At 40.5% G+C, this 19,641-nt stretch overlaps 1 protein-coding gene across 7 annotated transcripts in view; it reads left to right on the forward strand.

Annotated features, from left to right (window-relative positions):
• The first annotated feature begins 457 nt into the window (after nt 1-457).
• The window catches only part of PTBP2 (polypyrimidine tract binding protein 2), a 54,940-nt gene continuing 35,756 nt past the window's right edge, over nt 458-19,641 (forward strand). For 3 of the 7 annotated variants that reach the window (XM_075098189.1, XM_075098190.1, XM_075098191.1), the window contains exons 1-2: nt 458-633; nt 2,230-2,260. Coding sequence is in view for 4 of the 7 variants with exons in the window: in XM_075098188.1 (XP_074954289.1) it covers nt 626-633; nt 2,230-2,260; nt 15,275-15,350 (115 nt within the window). In the remaining 3 variants the exon portion in view is untranslated. Of the gene's footprint in view, nt 634-2,229; nt 2,261-15,274; nt 15,351-19,641 lie in introns of all 7 variants that reach the window. The other 4 variants (XM_075098186.1, XM_075098187.1, XM_075098188.1 and 1 more) reach the window with 3 other exon arrangements.

Consider the following 19,641-nt stretch of genomic DNA (forward strand, 5'->3'; position numbering starts at 1 on the left):
CTATACCAGTTTCTGTGAAGCAACAACCTAACTCACTGCAATAGTTAATCTGTGCGTACAACTTAGAAATTTTCTGAAATAGCGTCAGCGCTCAGCGGCATGTCAACAGGTCGTTTCCTTGCGGACGGCCGTGTGGCCCAAGCGATGGGGAGGGCTCCCCGTCAGGGCCGGGCGCTCGGACGGGACGGGGTGCGCGGTGGCGGACTGAGGAGCCCCCGCCGTCCCCGGGCGCCCTCCCCGGGGCAGGACCCTGGGCCGAGCTCCTCTGAGGCGACCCCTCTCCTCCCCGCACACACAAGCGCTCCCGAAGCGCTGCGCTGGGGCAGGAAGAGCCGGGTGTCCCCCCTCGCCACACGGCGGGTCCCGGGTGAGGAAGCCACGGTCGCGCCCCGCTTCCCGCCTCCCGCCCCAGGCACTGATGGCAACAACTTCAGCGGCGCGACGGCGCATGCCCGGTGGGCTGGCGCATGCTCAGTACCGGCGAGGGACGGGGAGCGGAACCCGGCGCTCGGCAACGTTCGGCGGTTTTCGTGCAGGCCGGGCCGCCATTTTCTCACAGTCTCCCCCGTACGCCTTGCCCGCGCGGCTGTCTGTCCCGCTCGTCCGCGGTCTGTCCTGCTCGGCGATGGACGGGTGAGTAATGACCGGGGCGGTGGGGGCGAAGGCAGTGTCGGCGTCGTGCCGCCGGTCGGTGGCGGGACCTGTCCCGGTGGCGGGGCTCGCTTCCCGCCGCGGCTGCTGCCGGCGGGCGGGAGGGCAGGCGTTTCTGGGGCTGAGGGGAGCGGCCGCTGCCCCGGCGGCGGTAGGGACGGACGGGCAGCCGCAGCCTGAGGCGCTGTGCGGGGTCGGCGGGGGGAAGAGGGGTCTCAATCTCTCCGTAACGCGGGCCCCTCGGTAGGGTCCTCCGCTTAGGTGCCGAGGGCTTTGGGCCGCCCCCGACTTAGTGCGGTGCCCGAGACGCTGGGTCTGGCTGTGAAGAGGGAGCGCCATGTACCCCCCATACTCCAGAGCCTCTTGTTCCCCCGCCTTCGACTTCTCTCTCCCCCAGCCGTGGGGTGAGGAGGGGCGCTCCGTAGGGCTGGGGTTTGTTTTGGAGCCGGCTGGAGGGGAGGAGCAATACCAACAGGAGCCAGATGTCGAGCTCTTTTGTTTTCAGAAACTGCCTAATAAGCCCTCTGGCTTCCCCCCCCCTCCCCAGGTAGGGAGATGCCTTTGTGTGTGCTGGAGGCCGGCTGTGAAAGCCAAAGAAGGGAAGGTTTTGAAGGAGGCAGCCATACGGGACGGCGAGGGCCCTCGGTCCTGGCCAGGAGCTGGGGTGGGCGCTCACTCCGCACAAGGTCTTCTTTCTGTTGGACCTGGAAAATGAAGCTGGTGGTTGTAGCCATCGTCAGTGTAAATACAACATCTTCCAGCTTCCAAAATTCTTGTTGTTTTCTCTGCTTCGAACAGAGAAACAGTCTCTTTTCTATGCTCTAATCATATAACCTTGCAACTGTGAGAGTTTTAAAGGCTTTTTATGGTTAGTTGTGATTATAATGTTGGGAATTACAAATCCTGTCTGAGAAGTCTTGCCATTAATGAGCATTACGTTATGGAATGCTTTCACATATTCATATTTTGCTTTCATTTTTTTTTTTGGGTTGGGATTGTGTTAGACACTGTGAGTTATGATCTCACCACCTCTAGGAAAAAGATATACCTTGACATACCTGTTGCAGAGTTTCACATAGGTACACCTGGTTAAATTTCATATAGGTGTACCTGCCAATGCATTTGTTTTTTTCAACCTAGTGTCAAAAAACCGTGTTCATTGCTTTCTGGTGTCTGAAGATCTGTAGGGCAGACTATGATGCTGAACTAGCTGTCTAGTTAATAGGGGTGTGTGAGAAAAGTTCTGTACTTACTTTTACGTTCTTTTATTTTCACCCTATGATCTCATGTAGTCCAGAAACCCAAGTTTCCTAAAAAAAATTTCCTGGCAGTGCTGCTTTGGATTAATGTTTACTTGAAACTTTAGATTCTTTTGGAGAAGACTATAAGCTGCGGGAGCTCAGTGGCTTTTGCAGATTTCTTTTGTGCTTCCCCTCAGTCCTGCTGTGTTCTTTGAATATATTCTATTGATTGTTGGCTATTTTGATTCCTCATTATTTTGGCATTGCAATACATTGAAAAGTCTGTTTTATAAGGATAAATTGGTTGACTTGTTCTTTTTTTTCCCTTTTTTTACAGCATTGTCACTGATGTTGCAGTTGGTGTGAAGGTAGGATGTACACTTAGCAAATAAGGGGGTAAATTGTTGATATAAAATGAACTACTTTGAGCATCAGTAACTGCAAGTTGTAAGATTTTAACTAGTCATTGTCATCTGATGTTTAGTCAGCAGTATATGCTTTATTAACCAAGAATCCCTAGAGGTGAATTGAAGGCTCTACACAAAATACTTTTCTAGGCACTGAACTGTAAACAGTGGTTCTAGATTAATGTAGTGCTGTCAGCTTCTTATTTTAAAGCTTAATTTTGCAGATTTTTTTGAAAACAACACTTTCTCATTGTTCCATGATGACTGTAAAAGACATGCTTTCTTCTCTCTCCCCTCCCACCCCCCGCATTCAAAACAGTTACCCCTAGAAGTTAAAAGAAGTGACTGTCTGTAATAGGACTCAAAAATATGGGAGGTAGAATTTGTTACATAGACAGAGAAGTGGGTGTTCAGTTGGCTTTACTTTTTATTTCTCAAGTTCAGTTATGAATTTATTGCATTTGTTACAACGAGGGAAGAGCTTTCAAAGCATTGTTCACTTACGACTTATTTCACTTTTGCATTCAAACCAATTGCAGGAATTAGATCAGTCCTTTGTAGAAGCAGACTGAGAGATAATGCAAGTGCAAAGATATATGGGACAAGGCAACTTTAGGATATGTTAATGAATACATGCAAGCAATTCGCTTTCGTGGTAGAAACGTAGAACTTTTCTAGTGCGTACAGTTAAGTCTCCACGTTTGTCCAGGGACTTTGTAGCTCTGCTGTGTAGCTGCCTTTTCACCTGAAGCTGATCTATGTTAACTGCTTGTTAACCCAGGTGTTGTCTAATAAGGCTCTTTGGCTGAGATTCAGTACTGGTTCTGCTGGATTTGGACTAGTTCTTATATAAATCAGCTAGCCTGTAGCTACAGCAGCTATTCTGTCAGATGTACCTGTATTATGTTTTGGAGCAAGCTTGCTTCTAGGAGGAGCTGTAAGAAGTCAGTTCTATAGATTCTGGATCCATCTGGCTCCATGTGTTTGCAGCATTGGAGACAAGCTTAAAATCATTCTCTGAATCAAGAGGAAAGTGTATTTGTTAAAGTACTTCTGTGGGAGCTAATCCCAATCAGAAATACAATTGTTCCTCTGTTCCCTGGGGAGGACAAAGTGTTAACTGATGAAACCTTTAGGAGTGCATTTAATAGTTTGGAGGAGCACCTAAGGAAGTTCAAGGCTTTCAGAAGTAAACTACCCCACGTGAATAGCTTTGGGGCAGAACAATTTATAAATTGCCCTCAATCATGTCTAATGAAGGAGCAATTTCAGGTAGGCCATGTGTTGCTTGAATCTGAAGTTCTGACATTCTCACTTCAGGAGAAGTAAATGGATTCAGTATCCCCTTTATTCTTAATTATGAGTGACTCAGAATCTTATGAGAATTTGAGCGTTCATGAAATATGTTGTAAGCGTGTATTGCAATTTTGGAACCATATTCTCAGACACTAGCCAGACAATGAAATACAGACACTTCAGATGACATAACTGCTTCTTTCTGTTGATTGTAGAAGTTATATTTTTAATATAACATATAAGAAAGAAGGCAAGACAGGTATATCGGACGTAGTGATTAGAATAAATACAAGGGAAGGCACAGAAGTGTCCAGAAGGTGTGCGCTTTGCCTTGTAAAAATGACTTATTCTCCAGATTTTAAAAGGAAACAACCCATTTGTGCACGGAAGTAGTGGGAAGAAATAAAAAGGATCATGGTTTCCTGAAGAAAGCTGTTAAATATGGCAGGAGTAAACTGGATTGTATTCTGGAGCTTCTGTAATTAAGATACTAGTAAGAATGGACAATGGAATTTCTCAGTAATTGGTATGTGCGGTTCGGGTAGCAGTCTAATGCTATAGCTTCAGTCATGTTTTGTGGAAGGCCACATGAAACATTTGCCCTTCCTGTTCTCTGGTGGCTGTTCATTTTGCTCTTAATGAACTGATGTTTTAAAGCTGAGGAATGCTTTACCTGTAAGTGGTATATAAATAACTGGGAACATTCATCTGGCCTTTCCTTGGCTGTACTCTTTTCTTTGGGGTGCTTTGGGGTTGCGTAGGGGGCAAGTTTTGAGTCCCAAGAAGTTGCATCAGCAGTTCTAATGCTCTTCTGACACTGCTTTTATTGTGACTGGATAGCCATTGGAAGTGGGCAGGGATTTACCTGTGTGAAATCAGCATCTCCTGGATACTTGTTAGACCTGATGCTTTCTTGAGATTTTGCACCTACTGTGTATACGCTGATCAGTTATACTGCATGTTTGTGGTATATTCCACTATACTTGGAGAAAGGGATTGTGACATACAACCAGGATTGTGAAATATGACCCCTCTGGAAAATTTACTTTTATCATCATCAGTTATGGCGATATAAATTTGAAAATTATATTAATTATTGTCTGGCTGGTTTCTCTCCCTCAAACAGAAAAGTGAGCATGTTATATTTTTAAACCCATTTGTAAAAGAGTAATACCAGAAGTTAACTACTGTAGTCTGGGAATTGTCTTTGAATTAAAAGAGGGCTTTTGAGCTTTGGGGACTGCATGTGGGCAAGGCAAGTATAAAGTAAAAGGAATACTTGCTTATAATGTTTTATTAACAGTTTTATAGTCTCAGAATTACCTGCTAATGAGGCTGCTAAATTTGAAGCTATTGCCATTTATTTGCGCTGTACGCTTTGATTTGATTTAAAACATTTTTGCTCATTACACTGTTGAAAGCTCAGTCTTGATCTTATTTACATGTTGAGTCACCAGAAGTTAACACCAAAAGCCAAGGAAAACATAAAACTCAAAATGGAGGTGGGAAAAAACCTGACAAATACTATTCGGAAACTTGGGTTGCATAGAGTAAATGTGGGGATTTGTGCAACTCAAAATATGCAGTGGGAGCACGCTTCCCTGCTAAAATCTGTCAGAATAGCAGCGTGCTTTAATTTCTGAAAGCGTTAGAACATGTCAAAACCCAGTCGTCTTGTAAACACATGAAATAATTCATGTTTCCTTTGGTCTGTAATGTCTTGTTTTGCTTACGCAGAATTCATAAAGGCAAGGAAATGTTGCTCTGTGCACAGTTCACCCCTTAGGTTACAATTTACAAAATAATACAAAAAGGGTGAGCTTTAGCTCTGTCTCTGATGTTACTTTGTGAACTGTTGTATATAAACAGTTTGGGTAAAGTATTTTTGAATAGAACAGATCTAAGGATTCCAGTTATAGTAGTGTATTACATAGTTCATTTTTTTTAAGTTTCAGACAACTTTAAGAAATTTGAAACTTGAACAAGTTCTATACATTTTAAATTTATAGATTTCTTCATGCATAGTTTTAAAAATTGCCATATTACATAAAATGTTTGCTTTTTTGTTTTAAAAAGGTACATCTCAGTTGCCCTGTTTTTCTTACGAGGTCCTTAGTCACTAAAAATGAAATGGCCTGCCTAGTTAGCTTCTAGTCTCAAACTTCTGATTGCTCACTGGCTTAATGTAGGTTTGAGTATCAGAATCTAATAACTGTAGTTTGAATTGCTGTCCTGTGTTCTCTTTACAGTTAACGATACTTAAATCTGGATAAGTAAACTGATTTGGCACTTGGAGCAATAGAGCCTTTTTCAACCGTTGAAGTGAATGTACGAAGTGTATAATGTATCTTTTCTCAGGGGTAGTTATAAGAATGTTCGGAGGGGTACAAAATGTGATGTAAAGAATATACATCACACAGGTGCAGGGAGTAAGTTAGGTGAACTTTTGGAGCATACTGAAGACGATAGTTCTCTTTTACTGTATTTCAGCATGTGCCGCTTCAGTCTAATGTATCATCTTTCTCCTGGATGGCATGCGTAAGCTCTGCAGTAAATGGGGCCTGAGCAGTCGAGTGACTCATTCTGTGTACGTGCATTGCACAGTTCAGAATGGCTGAGGTGTAGTTCTACCTGACAGGAGAAAAGAAGAATGGATGTGTTATTTGGCGCATAGCATTTGGGAATTTGTGGTGTTGTTGACGCTGCTTTGGGCTACGCTGGCCAAAACCTGAGCTTCAGCTGCCGAGTGTGGACAACCGGTTATACCGAGGACGGAAAACTCAGCTATTCCCGTAAACATTGTTTTGTAAGGTTTAAAGATGTGGGAATGGCCTTTTTCCCCAAGTTAGGCCACCAGCCTTTGCGGTGTGCTTAAGGAAAGGGGGAATTCTATCTGTGTATTTAGTTGGTTATGTTAGGGTTGGGTAGAAGATGCAAAGAAGTACCAACCTAGTACTTTCTAATAGTTTGCCAAACAGTAATGTGTCACAAAGTCCCCCTTTTTCCTGGTTGCTGAAATGTAACGTGGGGGAAGGGCAGTAGCTAAAACCAGAAGAAAGATGAGCTGGTGAAAAGGAACAGAGCACAAAGTATCAGTGTCTGTAAAACGCTCTTGAAGCATTGTCTGCTCTTTTTTAACCTCAAGTTCTCTTCTCTTACAGAATTATAGAACTGACCCTCTTTTGCCACTAGTAGCTGAGAGTTTCTGTTGCGGATATGTTGTGGCTTTTTATTTGAACTGCACACTAATGAAAATATGTGTAGAAAAAAGTCAGCTAGAAATTCTAGCAAGTTGTCAGAAGATAAGTTTAGACTAAACTTAAGAAACAAGACAGTGTATTTAAATAGCTTTTTCCTCTGTTTCTGCTCTTTCTAAAATCTATTTTGCCTTCACTGTGGCCATTCTAGATACCTAAATAAAAGGAAGGGAGTGGTGGGATAAACAACTGACTTGTTTATACAGACAAATGCCATGCGATAGTCTGTTTTATTGTATTTAAAATATTAGAATGATAGTTTTGAGCTATCTTTCGATGTCTAATAAAAGTACTAGTAGATTGCTAGCAGATTAGAGGAAGAGTCTGCCTAGGCAGTGATATGAGAAAAAAGGGTGGTTTGGGCAAACTGTTTTGATTTTGTTAGCTAGGCTAACACAAGGTTTATAAATCAACTCTTGTGTTCAGTAGTACTTTGTTGTAGCAACAGTAGTCAGCAAAAAATGTGCAGAACGTTCTAGCAGTGAAGTAACAATGACGTGTGACCATGTTCAGAAGTTTAGAACTGGCGTCTGGATTTGTATTTTCAGCAGTGGTATGGGGAACTTGTCTTTCATTGTAAGAAGTTATTCTTGCACCAAGGACATCTGCTCTCTTTTTAACAGTAACTTCTGTAAATTGACCCTGTTTGAAATGACTTTCATATTTATTCCCAGAACAGTCTACTCCAAATCTTTTTTTCTTTGTAACTTTGGTTTTTTTTTTTCCTTAATGCTCATTCTGCCACCGTAATATATGTGGAAAAGTAAGGAGAGATGAAAGTGGAGAGCACAGTAACATGTTGAAAATCAATTTGAGCTCTGTAGCAAGTATGCATCAACATAAGGAAGGCTTAGTATACCTATTTAATATGTTTTGATGTTTCTCACTAATTGGAAATCACCTATTTTTCATTTGTAGCAGCACACCTGTATTTGCATCTTAATTGAGTGGGTTGTAGGAAGAGAAATGTGATCACCTGCACCATCTGAAAAATATGAGCCAATACCAGCATGAAAATACTTTTCTTATATCTTAGAGCTTTGGGATGTGTTTTCACGAGCAAATGGAGCTGCATTCCAGTTTTCTCTGTCACTGTAATATTTGTGGAACAAATGTTTGGGTAGCAGCTTCGCAAACAGCTCTTGGGAACTTAACCAGGATAAAGCTAAGCTGACCCAACAGTGAGTTATATCTTTTTAGGCAGATTTGTACCAAAGCATGTGGTTTCGTAAATGCTTGTAGCAAAACAGAGTCAGGGAGGACAGAATAGTAACAAGTTGCTGGGGCCAGGGAGAAGGTAGGACTGTTGCTTTTGGTGGTAGTTGGTTCGAATGAGGTTGTGGCTTCACAAACTGTTAATCAGACTGTGATGTTTGATTTAGGGGTTTGGGTGGGTTTTTTTTATGGCTGCAAGTACATACAGCTGTTTTTAGCTTTTCATCAAATCGGTTTTTCTGTGGACATGTAACGTGAATGTTGAGTTACAGACAAAATAGCACTAGCGCATTTAATTTATTATTGCGAAATCGCAGACAATCACGTGGAAAATACCTTCCTTATGGATCTTAATTTGAGATGTAGAAACTGCTACTGAAGGACCAAATCAAACATCTGGGTGCCATCATTCTCTAACCAGAAAGCTAAGAATGCATCTAGCTGGTAGCTCTAGCAAGTTGTTCTCACCTGTTCTAATTTACTACCAGTTATGTACAGCTGCTTCAGAGCAAAACTTTCTTCCCTGGTAAAAGTGGAATAGAAAGCCTGAAATGCCAGAATAAATGATCTTTTTTGTGTACTTCCTCCTGGGTGTTTGAAGCATCGGCTGGTATTGGACTAGACTCTTGCCTGCAGCCTGTTGTTACACTGAAGGTTTCCAGATGAGGCTGGGTGGCATAGTTTAGTGGGAGATTTGGTTCTTTACTCATCAGCTTTCTGGTTTAATAGTCCATCTTGATCTTCCGATGCTTGGAGAAATTTGGCTCTTTTCCACATTTTATTTTGAGAATCTGGAGGCTTTTCAGAGGAATGGAGACTTGTCTCCTTCCAGTCGTAAAGACTTATCAGATTCCATTGATTCATGCTCTCTCAATTTCTAAAAACTTTCCATAAATTAGGTACATGGCATATATCAGGCATATAGTTGCAAGAAAAAAAGAATAAAAGTGTAATTTTCTCCTAGATTCTTTCTTACTGAAAAAAATGAGTGTAAATATGGTGAAGTTACTTTTGGGGCTATGTAAACAATATAGGGTTGGCTGAGGACAGCATGAAAAAGAATTGAAGTGGGTAAAGAAGAATGCAGAGAGTAAGTATGGAAAGGTGGTCATATTGTATCCGGTTTATGCTGAAGTAAAAGCAAGTGACTTAAGTGAGTTATTACGCACCCATGGAGTTCATGGCCTTATTTGATAAGATTTCATGCTAACATAGTTAAGTAGTATAGTCTTTAAAAAATAAATCAAGTCGACCTTGATTGTAAGGTTCTGATGAAGCGCTAACAAGACGGTAGTTTAACCTGTATGCTTTGTGAAATACCTGGGAACCTGCATGGAATTTCTTTTGGATTTGGACTTGGCTTGTCCGGTCCTAAATGAGCCTTTGAGCCTATGTGTATGAGAGGTGTAACAGTCTATTTGTTAGGTCATTCGGATTCTGTGTTTTGACGGTAGTGTGTATAGTCAGAGCATAGGGCAGGTCCATTATTTCTTCTTCACTAAAGAGCATGTGAGGGGGTGTTTATGCAGTGTTTCGTTAAAATGCTTCCTGTTAAAAATGAAGTGTTCGTTAAGTTCTGATCCGTCGCATGTAAACCAAACAAAGTTTATAAATGCTGTGTTTGGGGGTTTAAAGTGTGTTGTCCTGTTGTTTCCAACATCCAGTCCCCAAAAGTTGCTTCAATATTCAACGTCTGAATTAGCGGGTTTACAAGTGTGTATCTGTTAGAGGGGAATGTTTACTCTCTGGGTTGGAATTCTCATGCGCTTTTATTCCTCTCCCATACCATCAGGTTTCTGGCTCTTTCTTTTAAATTGTTCCCAGTTGTTGTTAGAAATGAAGTGTTTTACATTGCTGTTAGAGTTCTTTAAATCATGAGATGTGTCTCCTGGCTTGTCATACCCCTTGGGAAATTCATGCCTGTAGGCCGAGAGTGACTGTGGTAAATGCGCAGTGCAGTTCTCCTTTTCCCTTTCATCTGGGAGAGGAGGGAGGGAGGGAGGGAGGGGAGTGGTAGGGGCAAAAGGATTCTGTTCTTGAGAGGGCCTTGTAATATCAGCACATTTGAATGCCACAAATGAGATGATTTATCAAAACCTGTATTTTGCAACATCTTTGAGTGGCTCCTTTATCTTTTCTAGTGGGAATTTAAGAAATTATTTTAGATGATGCTGTTGACTTTTTAATAAAGTGCAGTGTTGTCACTTGTTTACTGTTTCTAGTAGTATTGGTTTAGTGTTCTTGTGGTGTTGTAGTGCATCTACACATGCTTCTCATAAGCCTGCTGTAACACAGTTGGTTATGTTAGGTTCAGCCATAACTTCTGATCAGAGTCTCCATGGCCCTGAATTATTGGGGAAGGAGCCGATAACTTCTCTCTTTCATAAACAGTTCTCAAAAAGTACTTTGATGCTTGAAAGACCAACCCTTTCTGGAAACTCTCAAGTCAAAGTTGTTACTCTTTGGGTGCTTTTAACCTTGGATGTAATAAAATCTGGGGAATGTTTGAAATATTTAAAGCCCTATCTGGAGTGTGAGGAAAATAGCTGGCAAAGACTTCTAAACAGTATGTTTTTGATGAGCCTGGAAGGATAGCATGACTGTAATGACTTCCTGAAATTACATAGCTACTTAATATAACCTGTGATAGCATGAAGATTTAGAGAAGTCTCTCACGGGGGGAGGAAAATCTGAAATCCTGCTACATAAATCCAGCTTGTGTAGTGAGGGATTCTGAGTTAGCTATGGCTGTCAAAGCAAGGGGCTAGGAGATTAATTTGCTAGGCTTGGGACTTTTTCTTTGGTTTTTTTTTATAACTGATCTTGTAAATCGTAGAAGAGACAGAGCACCTACAATAACTGCCTTCGCTTATAGAAATATGGAAGTGGTATCTTCGGTTTACAGGATATAAGAGAATGTCGGTACATATAATTAGGTTTCTCTGAAATATGTATTCAAGGTCTGAGTTGGTGCATTTTTAGTCTTTGTCTGAAAGTGATCCTACATGCCAATTTTACGTAGTTCCATTGGCTGAAGCCATACATTATCATGCTCTTTCTCACACCATGGAGGGGAATGCTCTCATGGGGGCAAGGGTGTGATAACATCGGCTTCCTTGAAAGGACGGTATTGACTCTGCAAAACATTTAAGGTTCGCTCGCTGCAAGAAGTTAGTTTGGCAATTCCCTTGTTTATTTTGTCTAACAGTATTTCGGCAGATGCTGGTTTCATAAAGAAATGTTCTAGATATCTCTCATTTGAATAGTTAGTGGTTTAGTTTTAATGGAAGATTAATACAGATTAATGTTCTTGACATGGGTAGGAATAGAAATATGGCATTGAAAACTTGTGCTGTTGAGGACTAGCTGTCAGAAGATGACCTATTAATAGTGTAATAGCAGTTTGTACTTCTTATTTTGTCCTTTATAATCTCCTTCCCTCATGCTAAAATGGATATTCAATTAGTCTCTACCATGTTGCTGTTATAGGAGCTTTCCTTTGCAGTCTGTGACAAAACAAAATCATTGTGGGGGTATTTTTTTTGTTCATTTGTTATTTTAACTTAGATTTAGACATTCCTGTGGTGTCTGTGTTTGTGATCTTCAGTCCTGTCATACAATCTCGAACTTGCTTTGATTCTTCGGAACACAGCAGTTTGCACAGATGGGAAAAAGAGTTAAGTGAACATTGTTCTTGGATCTTCCATTTTTCATTGAATCTGATTTGCTATGTTCTTCAAAGATCCAAGTTCAGTTTCCTTATCTCTGAAATGGTCGATAGAATTTACCTAAATTAGTTTAAAGGTTTCTTTGCTTTGCATGATTAGACTAGCAGAGGTGGCTTGCTTGAGAATAAGACTAGCGAATGTTCAGGATGCTTGGTAAATGGGTTATAATTCTGAAATTTGTGTGTGAGATAGCAGAGTGATGAAGGGCATTGCCCTTGGAGTAAGATGCCAGTCCTTTTTGGCTTAGCATCCTCTAAAAGAAGATACACATAAAACCAGAGCCAAGCACCCCAAACCGCAGACTGAATTAAGTCTTACCTCTGCTGAGTAAACGTAAGTAAAATAAGTATTTATGTCTATGCTGTAATTCAGGAGGTGCTTGTGCCACATCGTAGTGCCAGTCTAAGAGTATGCATTGGCTTACTTGAAATCACAGACTCACAGAAGGTGGGGGTTGGCAGGGCCCTCTGGAGCTCACCCCGTCCCACCCGCTGCTGGAGCAGGCACCCCCAGAGCAGGGGCACAGGACCGCGTCCAGGCGGGGGGTGAATGTCTCCAGGGAAGGGACCCCACAGCCTCTCTGGGCAGCCTGTGCCCCTGCTCTGGCACCCGCACAGGGAAGGGGTTTGTCCTCGTGTTTAGCTGAAGCTTCCTGTGTTCTACCTCAGAATATAAATGGTTATATTAATTTGCTTTACTAGACAGCTGTTATATGAAGATAACACTTTTGAAGTAAACGACAATTACCAGGCATTTACTGCTTTTGATTTTGTAATTTAACCGCCCTGTGTCCAGGTACATGGTGTGTCTTTTGCTGCATAGCTGGTTTTAAAGTTAAATACTGAATGAAGTGCAGAGGTGTCTAGGCTGCTTAAGAACCTATAAAGAAAAATAATTATGTATATCTAATAAGATGGTTACTGACATGGTGAGATGTATCGTTGTCTTTTACGAAAAGCTTGGCAAGTATGTATGGGAGTGAGTTAGCAGAGCTTTGTTATACCTTTGTAATTTCATGGTGAACTGGGAGACCATTCTACATACAAACCTGTATATCTGTGAATCAGACTTGTGAAAGCTGATTCTAGGAGAATAAAACAAATGTAGAATTTATGATACATGCCAATATAAGGATTTCTTCTGAAGTAAAACTGTTAAAACTTTACCAAGTGTAATGACAAAATCTTGTGATTGACTCTGAATGTATTCATGAAATGCAAAATGATACGTTTCAAAATGAAAACTCTTATAACTGTTCATGAAACACAAATACTGTAACTGCATATCTACTCCATTGAGTAATTTGTGCTCCGTTTGGATTTTTCTGCTGTGGATTAAGAAATTAACAGCTTTTTGAAAGCCTGATTTACTAGGAACCAGAAGTTTATGTAATCGCTTCTGTATTCTGCTAGTCAGCAGTTGCTGGTGTAACTAACGTTTTGAAGCTGAAGACAACTCAAATTTGAGATATTTCAGAATTGTAAAGTTCCTGCAGGTTTTGGGAAGAGCATTCGTTTGGTACTGGGGATGCTTCAGCTGTTTACGTAACTGCTGTACTGTGGCATATTATGGGGAAAAAAAATTGCTGGTGAATTATCTTCTGTGCCTCTGACTGTCAACTGGTTCAGTCTCTGCTGCTACTTCTGCCTATTCAGTTGAGCCGTGCAGGTTGGCAACGGGCTTCCCAGCAAGGCTAGGTGCATAGCTGTGAGCAGAAGTAACTGCAGCTATTGCCGAGAGAGCTAATACTGTTAGTAATCTTGAACTTTGCAATATTCTACCTATGTAAACGTTAGAAAAATAGAAAATTAAAGAGAAAGAAGGAATATTTACGTTTCAACTTCTACTGAGTGCCTTATATTTACAGTAGAAGGAAATATCGTTTGAATAACAGAGTTTCCATAACTTCTCTAACTTGTTTCTCACTTTTGTCCAGCCAAATTTTTCCTTACTTGTATCTGATTAGAGATCTGTTCTTATATAGAGAAGGACAAGACGTGGTCCTACCTAACCTTGGTATTAGGCATTACACAATTTTAAAGGAAATCTGTTGATATGATAGGCGCAGCTTCGTTGATTGTTACGTGCCCTTAAGGGCTTAGAGTATCTAGTAAACTGTATAAAGATTCTTCAGAGCTGATGTTGAAAACTGAGTAAACGTTCATGGTTCTATGTGTGCATACACATACATACTGTTTTTAAGAGCTTCCAGATTTCAGGTGTGGATTAAACAAACTTTAACGTGCCGTTCTGTGCATGGACACAGAGTGTGCTGTGCTAAAATGGTACAGGTTTGATGTTATGCATCTTGCAAACGTGCTGTCTAGAAAGGTGATGTTCTCAGGTTAATTTAGTATGCAGTATTGAGGTGTCCTGTAAAACATATTCGTTAACTCTTCTTGAGATTCTATTGTAGTGTCCACAACATGTTTAAAACCATTTATTTTTATAAAGATGGGTAGTAACTGTTTTCTTTCCTCATTTCCATTTTAGCAGTGACCTGGATTAGTGTTAAGGGTGCCGGGGAAGGACTTTTGAAGTGGGGGAAGAACCAATAAGAAACTAAAGATAATCTTTAAAGGATGTCAGGTTTATTTCCTTATACAAATTTTTTTTTGAAATGGAAGATCACCTAAGTATTTGGGGGCTTTTTGAGAGATGACATCTTGGATCGATGGAGGGGGTTGGGGGGTTAAAGAAAAAAAAAGGCATGAAAGGAAACAAAGCCTCTTTAGCTATGTCAGATGCCCATCTTGCAAATAATTCGTAAGGAGAAGATTATCTTGTACGTTTTCAATGGGGCTGATTTTTGCAGCCCCACTTTGAGTAATTGTCAAAAAGACCTTCTAATTGATACTTGTCATGCTTTAAGAATTACAATGAAGATGTACTTCTCTGCCCTAAATTGTGTTTTGCAGGATAAATGGATATCCCCAAAATGAAATTCATCATTTCCTATGAAGACAAGTTGGCTTTTTTGTTGTTGTTGTTTTTGGTTTTAAATAGGGGTGTTAGAATTGAGCTAAACTCCATATTTCCTTTTGTATAGATTTCCCTTGTAGTTTCAGCTAGATGTAATAATTTAGTATATACGTGTATTAAAATATTAAGTCAATAAGTCAGTTTAAATGTTACTGAAATAGACTAGTATATTTACTATTTTAATTTGAAATGCTGGACAAAATTATTGTTCAGCAGTTCTCATTGTGTCTGGAGGTGGCTACATTTCAGCGGTGGGTGAAACAACTGTGCCTAAGCTGCTCTCATTTCAAAGATTGCCATGTAAATATACTGCTTTACTTAGATTTCAAGTTGTTGCGCTTATCTGAAAAGAGGAAGTCTGCCAAATCTGAATAGGTTTGGTTATGCTTGCTTAAGATCATCTAAAGGTTTTCCCTGTCAAACTGACATTTTTAATATCATCTTTAAAAATCACAAAATAGAGGAAAAAAAATCTCTTACTGTCTCTTTCTTTTTAGAGAGGATCTGACGAACTTCTTTCAGGCAGTGTACTCAATAGCCCGAACTCTAACATGAGCAGCATGGTAGTTACTGGTAAGTGATGCCCTTTCAAAGGAGAAATCTATCATTTATACTTGGACTAATTTCCTGTTTACAAGGGGAGAACACTGGAACAAGAATCCGTTGTGCTATAGAGGGATAAACTGTTGGCATGCATTAGACTGTAGTGACCTTGTACCTACTCACAAACTTTCGGTATCTGAGAAGAATAATCCCATAAAACAGGAGGCAGCTCTCAGATGTCTGTATGCTAAATTGTTGGTGGGTGATGGGAAGAAAAATTACACTTGTCTTGTACAGCTGCCTTCAAAGTAAGGAATCACAACTGCCAAGCAAAGGTAAACATCTTAACTACTCCTGTATGCCATCAGCTTTTTCATACACGGACATCTGCAAGTCTGGGCATTGCAGGGAAGAACACTGTGCCAGTCATAAACTAGTGTGGCTAGTATGGATTCAGGAAAACCGAGTTTTGCTCTGTTCTGGTTTAGACTGCTAAAGCCAGGAGGCTTCGCTTTGCTACTTCAGTCTCAGATTGCAGTGGTAGAATCTCAGAACGTCAGTGCAAAGTGAGTGTGGTTGTTCTCTAATCAACATCACCTTTGGTGATGCTTGTTAGAAAGGCTTTTTATGGATTGGCACATACTAAAATGCCTCTTCTTGCAGTTCATGCTTCTGTATGTTGAACATGCATTGAGTTCCCTTGGAGGGCTCACTTCAGAAGTCTCTTTCTCTTTTAAAATTCTTCTTCCCCATGAATTTTTTCCCCCCTTCTTTCCTCAGAGCTGTGGAGGAATTGGTTCATGGCATCAGTGTTGCTGGGCTTTCCAAATAGTTGCCTGGTTCACTGCTTTCACGTGCCTGATCAGTTTTTCTGTATTTATGTGCTGAGCAGTGTAGTCACTGATATTAGTAGCAGACCCTTTCCTTTTAACTTAAGAGGAAATGATTGGGATTCAGGGCACAATTTCATGGTACGTTTAGGGTGCTGTGATGGCAGCTGTTGCCAGAATGGGTAGTTCTGTGCTTTCTCATCCTAGATCCTTAGCACAAGTAGAATCCTCCCCCCCCACCAACACCACATGTTTGTGCTCCACTGTCTATGTTGGAGTGCTCATACACTTGCAAAATGAGCTAATCCAGCATTAAACTGTACTGCCAAAAAGTGTAGTTTTCCCTTGGAGCAACCTAGAGATCAGTCACGTGGCTGCACAGTTCCTAGATTCAATGCAACGTGGGATGGAGGACTGTGGTGGCAGAAGAGAGGAGAACCACTTCACTGGCAGTTCTGTAACCAAAGGCGAAGGGATGATACTTCATTGAAATAGCTTAAAAACGCAGTGCAGTGCATTCGTAGCCGTTCTGGAACTCCAGACAATTTGTTTCTCTCCTCTGCTTTTCATACTTTCTTCTGGTTCCGAATGAGGTCCATCTTCTTGTTTTCATTTTCTTTGTGTCATCTACAGTCCTGGATATTAGTGCTTCAGTGGTTTGCCTTATTTAAATGAGAAACTAGAATGAAAAGAAGTTTGGGTTGTGTGTGTGAGGGCTTGGATTTGGGCAGTGGGAGGGGGAGGGAGAGCACTGTCACCATGACGGACCTGAATGTTACCAAATTTTCCACATATTTTTAGAGAAACTTCTAGTTCAGGGAAGCTACGTGCAAGTTGATCTATCAAAGGAAAAAAATATTAAAAGCTAAAGGGGAGAAAATTGAAATAAGAATTATTATAACTTTGAGTTTTCAGAAGGAAAAATACAGACGCTTGTCTAGAAAGCCTCAAACTTTAAATAGAAATTATTTTCTCCTCGAAAAGTTCTTAAAATATGAAAGAGTGCTTTGATTCTATTATGTGGACCTAAGAGTTATTTGTTAAATACAAACACAGATTCTCCTCCCCACCTTGTTTTTGTTTCCCCCCTTTTTAAGCTGATACAGGGTTTGGGTTTGGTGGTGAATTTTTTTTAGTTACCAAAGAGTAAGCATTTGCGAGAGACTTTTCAAACGAATTGATTCTCTGTATTTTATAGAAGTAAGACTGCTTGATATGTCTCTAGGCATCCAGAACAATAAATGACTTCTCAGAATGGTCTCATTAACAAGCAACAGTGATCTGGGTAGTGGCCTGATTCCTGTAGTATCAGTTGACTGTTACAAAAGTTTTCATATTAATTGTGTAAAATATAAAGGAGGTTGGCAGGAAAAATACTCCCAAACAAAAAACCTAATCTGAATGCAATAATACAGTTCAAGCCATTGTTTGCAGAGGTCAGTGGAAAGGGGGCTAGATTGGTTTGCAGTTTTTTTGTTTGTTTGTTTTTAGGCAGTTTCTTGGGGTTGTGTTCAGATTTCTATTCTGCCTGCCTGCCTTTGTTAAATAGCATTAAAAAAGCCTTGTAGAATAGGCTAAATCCACAGTTCAGTGTTATTTCTGAATATATCCCCCCCATAGCTGTCTTGTTTGTTGTGAACCTGGAAGTACTTGTTCCAGGCTTGCACAGTTTACAAGTTCAGATTGTAAACTCAGAAGTAAATAGATCTGAAATGGAAACCCATATGATATTTGTTCTGCACCCATCTCCTGAAGCCAAATAAGGTCAAGTATTCTTTATGTCTGAATTAATGTCCTCCTTTTGCTTCAGTTCTGTTATTACTTTTCTCTTTAGAAGAATTTAAAACTTCTGTAGACAGGGTTTTTTTTTTTGCTGTAGCCAAGGAATGGTGGTGAGGAATCTTCCTCAGATTTTCTAGGGCTTAATCAACGATTACAGATTCTTTTAAGTTCTTTGTAAAGGAGACGCGTTGTAGAAATCGGCCTACTCCAACTCCTAAAACTAACACTTGTTCTTGCCCTTTCATTCTTAGAGTTTGGAAGTGTCATGATTTTGAGACCTGGTCATTGTTTTCTGGAGTACATAGAAATCTATTCTGGTTTTGACCCTGATATTTTCAACATCTGACCCATGGTATTTTTCCAAACAGATACCTAGATGAATAGAAGAAAGAGGACAGTTCATCTTTGTAACCCCCTGAGCATTATTGGTAAAAGTTATACACAATCAAAAAACCAGTGTTTGCTAGCAGTGCCCTAGCTGGCCTAAACTTAGAGCAAAAACTTGTGAATCACAGCCCCGTTTCTTTCTTAATCTATGCTATAAGAATATTAACCTAAACCAAATTGCCCAAGCTGTCAAAAAATGACCTTTTCACGGAAGTGGGTGTTTTGGGTAGAACTGGGAGCTATGTCTTTAGTGGTTAGACTGGAGATGAGTTTTTAAAAAACCTCATCATCCTACCCTTTTATCACGGTAACAATTCCATTAGGTGGTTTGGATTTTTTTGGCATTCGGCTGCTATTCAGTTAGAATACTGCAATGCTTTTATGAATACTCTTGCTCTAATTCTCTTTCTTAGATCAAGGCATGAAAGATGCATGCTTTCTCTGCCCTTTAGGGAGTCTTACATATGAAGCCCTCCCCTTTTTTTTTTTTTTTTGTGAAAGAAACTTGCAAAATTGTTGGACAAACGTTTGGTTTCCATTCTTGTTGATAATTTGAACCACTGTAATTTGATAAACAATATGGAATTAAGGAGAATGCTAGCATGCTGGACTGTTGTCCAAAGGACGTTGCTCAACATACAAGGCCTGATCCTTGAGCATTTTCTAAGCAGCTTTGTCATCAGCATCCATCTTCAAGACTGTATAGACGGAAGGAAATTGGCAGTAGGTTATATTAATATCCACGGCAAGTCAAGTTACTGCCTTACGTACTTTGTGTGTCTTTCGTAAAAGAACAGCCTTAAAACAAAGTTAGACTTTGATAATTGAGGATGAGTTCTGTGTGAGTTCTTTTACCACTTAATTGTGAACCCTAGTATCTCCTGTTTTGGGCATAATTTGATTACTGTCCTTGTTGTGGAATTGCATTTCAGTTAAGCCATATATATTTAAATAGACAAGATTTTTTTTTTTTCTGATTTAGTTTGAGCAGTATGGCGGAACATCATTCTGTAAACACTAAGAGAAGAATCCCATCTACTAGATGAGAATTTGTGGCAAGGGAGGACAGCTTGTAAGGTTCCAGATCAACCGATATCTAACATTTTCTAAGAAGTTCTCTTTTTGATGTTAGGTGTTTAAGTTTCTGAGCTTTTTAGCACCAGCTGACATTGATACGTTGCAGTTGTATTGTCAGAACCACAGGCCTTCTGCTACTGCTTGTACTACTCCTAGTGGTTTCCTTCAGCTTTTCTGGAAGTACTGTCAAAGTCTGCTCTTATTTTCTATCATAATCTTGCTTGGTTGCAATCTCTTTGGAGAGC

This window comes from Phalacrocorax aristotelis, chromosome 6, assembly GCF_949628215.1.
Source record: "Phalacrocorax aristotelis chromosome 6, bGulAri2.1, whole genome shotgun sequence".
NCBI lineage: Eukaryota > Metazoa > Chordata > Aves > Suliformes > Phalacrocoracidae > Phalacrocorax > Phalacrocorax aristotelis.